The sequence below is a fragment of the Sinocyclocheilus anshuiensis genome, unplaced genomic scaffold (genome assembly GCF_001515605.1).
Source record: "Sinocyclocheilus anshuiensis isolate Anshui unplaced genomic scaffold, SAMN03320099.WGS_v1.1 scaffold480, whole genome shotgun sequence".
Taxonomy (NCBI): domain Eukaryota; kingdom Metazoa; phylum Chordata; class Actinopteri; order Cypriniformes; family Cyprinidae; genus Sinocyclocheilus; species Sinocyclocheilus anshuiensis.
Genome location: NW_015555743.1, coordinates 2,184 through 5,440, shown reverse-complemented (window position 1 = coordinate 5,440; position 3,257 = coordinate 2,184). Strand labels below are relative to the sequence as shown.

Sequence of the window (3,257 nt, the reverse complement as noted above, 5' to 3'; positions counted from 1 at the left end):
TATATATACACACATACATACATACACAATAAACAATAACTGAAATAAAATATAAATAAACTTTTTTTCAGCTAGTTGACAAGGCAACATTTAAATAAAAATTAAAAATGACAAAAACACACAAGACAATTATTAGAAGTTTAAAACTAAAACTAAAATGAAAAAAATTTCAATGGGGGGCATTTCGTTTTCAAAGGGGGGCACACTTTTTATGATCTCAGAAACAGACATTCACCAAAACAATAACAACCTGTATTATAACTTAATAGTTTTGTTCTGCACGCTCGCGAATCCTCTCTTTATAACAAAGTGTAGACACAATGTAAATAAGAGATTCAATGCGCAGTGTACAGAGATTTGTTGATTAACTTAAATAATTAACTTATTAAATAATTAACTTTGTAAAATCGCGATGAAAGTTATGATGGGTGACAGCTTTTTAATTATTACAAAGGTAGCTTTCTATGCCATATACAGTTTAATCCATTCAGAATTGGAATATAAGTTTTGTTTTTCATGCTGCTAAGAAAACCAAAGGCCTACACCGTAGAGTGTAGGCCTACACTCTACGGTTATATCTACGGTCTCAACTACGGTTCTCGGTTTCCAAATTAAAACAGAAAGACAAGCGCTGACCTGCAGAGAGAAGACGATGACCGTGAAGCAGACCAGCACAGTGATGCCGACGGCCATCATCACGATATCAGTGTCGTAGAAGCTGGAGATCACGCCCACCATGTAGGACATCGCCAGCGTCAGGATACTCTGAGACGCAAGAAACCGTTTATTATTATGCATGAAAGGAGAATTTAAGTCTGTTTTACATTTGAAAAAGCCTCATCAGAGATTCACCAGAGCAATGAGGTTCCACGGATGCTTCCTGCGAAACTCTCCGCAGCACAGGATCACTAGGTAGGGCACGAGGAAGACTGCGTAGCCCACCCAGTACGTCCAGACGTTCTGCATCACGAACAGCTTGACGTGAGGCTCGAAAGTGAAGACGGCCACGAAGCCGCAGGTGACGGCCAGCTGAAGACTCAAAACCGAAAAAACCTGCAAAACACATCAAAATTCACGGCTGGGGCTCAAACCAATTTAGTCTTGATGCACTAAAATATCTAAAACTGAAATAAAAATTAATAAAAACACTAATAAAAATAACAAAAACATACAATAAAGTTACTACAACTTTAACTAAAATTAAAATTAAAAAAAATAAATAAAAAATAAATTCAAACGTGTGTGTATTCTCATTCAGTGTAGCTTAATGTACTAAAATGACTAAAACTAAAATAAAAATTGTAAAAAAAAAAAACTAATGAAAATAACAAAAACATACAACAAATTTACTAAAATTTTACCTAAAATTAAAATAAAAAATATAAAATGAAAAACTAATTCAAACGTGTGTGTATTCTCATTTAGTTTAACTTGATGTACTAAAACAACTAAAACTGAAATAAAAATTAAGAAAATACTAAGAAAACCTAAGAAAATACTAAAACTTTACATAAAATGAAAATTAAAAACCTAAAAATAGAAATTAGTTCAAAATGTTAATAAAAGCTATAATAGAAAACTATGATAGCTATAAAATTTCTCATTTTCATTTACTTTAAAATAACTAAAACAAAAATTAATAAAAATATAGACATTTAAAAAACAAAAAGTAATAAAAATGACAAAAACGACTAAATTACTAAACGTTTAACTAAAATTAAAACGAAAAATATAAAAATAAAAACAAATTTAAACATTTCTCATTTTCTTTTAGCTTAATGTGATGTACTAAAATGACTAAAACTAAAAGAAAAAGTTAATAAAAAATATAAAGATATAAAAAAAACAAAAATAAAAATGTCAACAGAATTGCTAAACTTTAACTAAAAAAACGAATTCAAACATTTCTCATTTTCATTTAGTTTAACGAGACGTTTTAAAATAACAAACTGAACTAAAAGCTAAAAAAACTATACAGATATATTTTAATAAAAACTAATAAAATTAGTAAACTAATAAAAACTTACAAAAACACACCAAAATGACTGAAACTTTAACTAAAATTAAATGAAAAATATAAATAAAAACTATGAATCTGAACATGATGCTTTCTGAACTTGACTCTTGTTTTGAATCTTTCACTGGTCCTGTAATGAAGGCTTGCTCTGTATCAGTGTTTACCTTCCGGATGAACAGTCTTCTGACGGCTTTATTGTCGAGTCCGGAGCCGACGAACTGCTCGTTCTCATAGTCTGGAGGAGGATCGCTGTGTCCCGGCTCACCCATCGCCACTTCTGTCACAAAACAAAACTTAGTTTAGAGTTTATGAACAAAGAGCGAGCCGTATGTGAGGTAGAATGTCTCACCGTATGGAAGTGGTTGTTCGTACGCTCCGCTGCTGTACGGATCTGCCATATACGGAGCTGCTGGAGGATACGGGTGCGGTGGATATCCAGAGCCATCCTGTCCGTACATGGGATTCCCGAAAGCAGTGGGTGGAGGGTACGGCGGACCGACGGGAACAACGACGGGAACGCCAGCGTCCAGACCTCCGTGAGGAACACCGGCATCATACGATGGAGGCTGATCCACGCCGGAGACAAGAGGAGGGTTTTCAAAACGAGTGTAGCCGCTTTTGTTTTGTGCCATGACTGGATCTCAGTTCTGGAAAAAATAAATAAATAAAATGCAATATATGCTATCATACAGTATGTATACTGCCAAAAGTATTGGGACACCCCCTACTAATGAACAGATTTGACTACTTTAGTAATTTCCATGAGTACAAATTTTAATGTTTAAACATATAATGATATTCTAGGAAATTATGCGCTTTTAATTTTATAGCAACAGTTTGGACAGGACCCTTTTCTATTCTAACATGAAAATGCCTCTGTGTTTAAGGCAAGGTTCAGAAAGAAATTATTGATTGAGTCAGTGTGGAAGAACTTGACTGGTCTACAGAAACCTCTGGTGTGACTTTAAATGCAGACCTCGAGCCAAAAGCTCATCACCAAACACCAATGACTTGTAGGTATGGGTACAGTCCTTGTAGACACTGTTGCAACAGGGATGGAAATACAATTTTACATAATGTAAATTTCTCCAAGAAAAATTATTCTTTATTCCTAAATTATTCATATTATTTATAATCACATATCAAGATTCTCCCAGAAGTATTATTCCTAATTCCTTAATTATTCATAAATTATTCAAATAATGTAATAAATGTAATATATATTATATACCATCCTCAC

The 3,257-nt window shown here is 33.3% G+C and overlaps 1 protein-coding gene across 1 annotated transcript in view; it reads right to left on the bottom strand.

Annotated features, from left to right (window-relative positions):
- grinab (glutamate receptor, ionotropic, N-methyl D-aspartate-associated protein 1b (glutamate binding)) overlaps window positions 1–2,672 on the bottom strand; it is a 9,074-nt gene extending 6,402 nt beyond the window's left edge. Inside the window, exons 1-4 of the mRNA XM_016466862.1 lie at window positions 2,367–2,672; window positions 2,182–2,294; window positions 853–1,053; window positions 637–765 (exon numbers count right to left, since the gene is read on the bottom strand). Of these exons, the coding sequence (XP_016322348.1) occupies window positions 637–765; window positions 853–1,053; window positions 2,182–2,294; window positions 2,367–2,649 (726 nt within the window). The 5' untranslated portion in view covers window positions 2,650–2,672. The remainder of the gene's footprint in view (window positions 1–636; window positions 766–852; window positions 1,054–2,181; window positions 2,295–2,366) is intronic.
- Window positions 2,673–3,257: the final 585 nt, after the last annotated feature.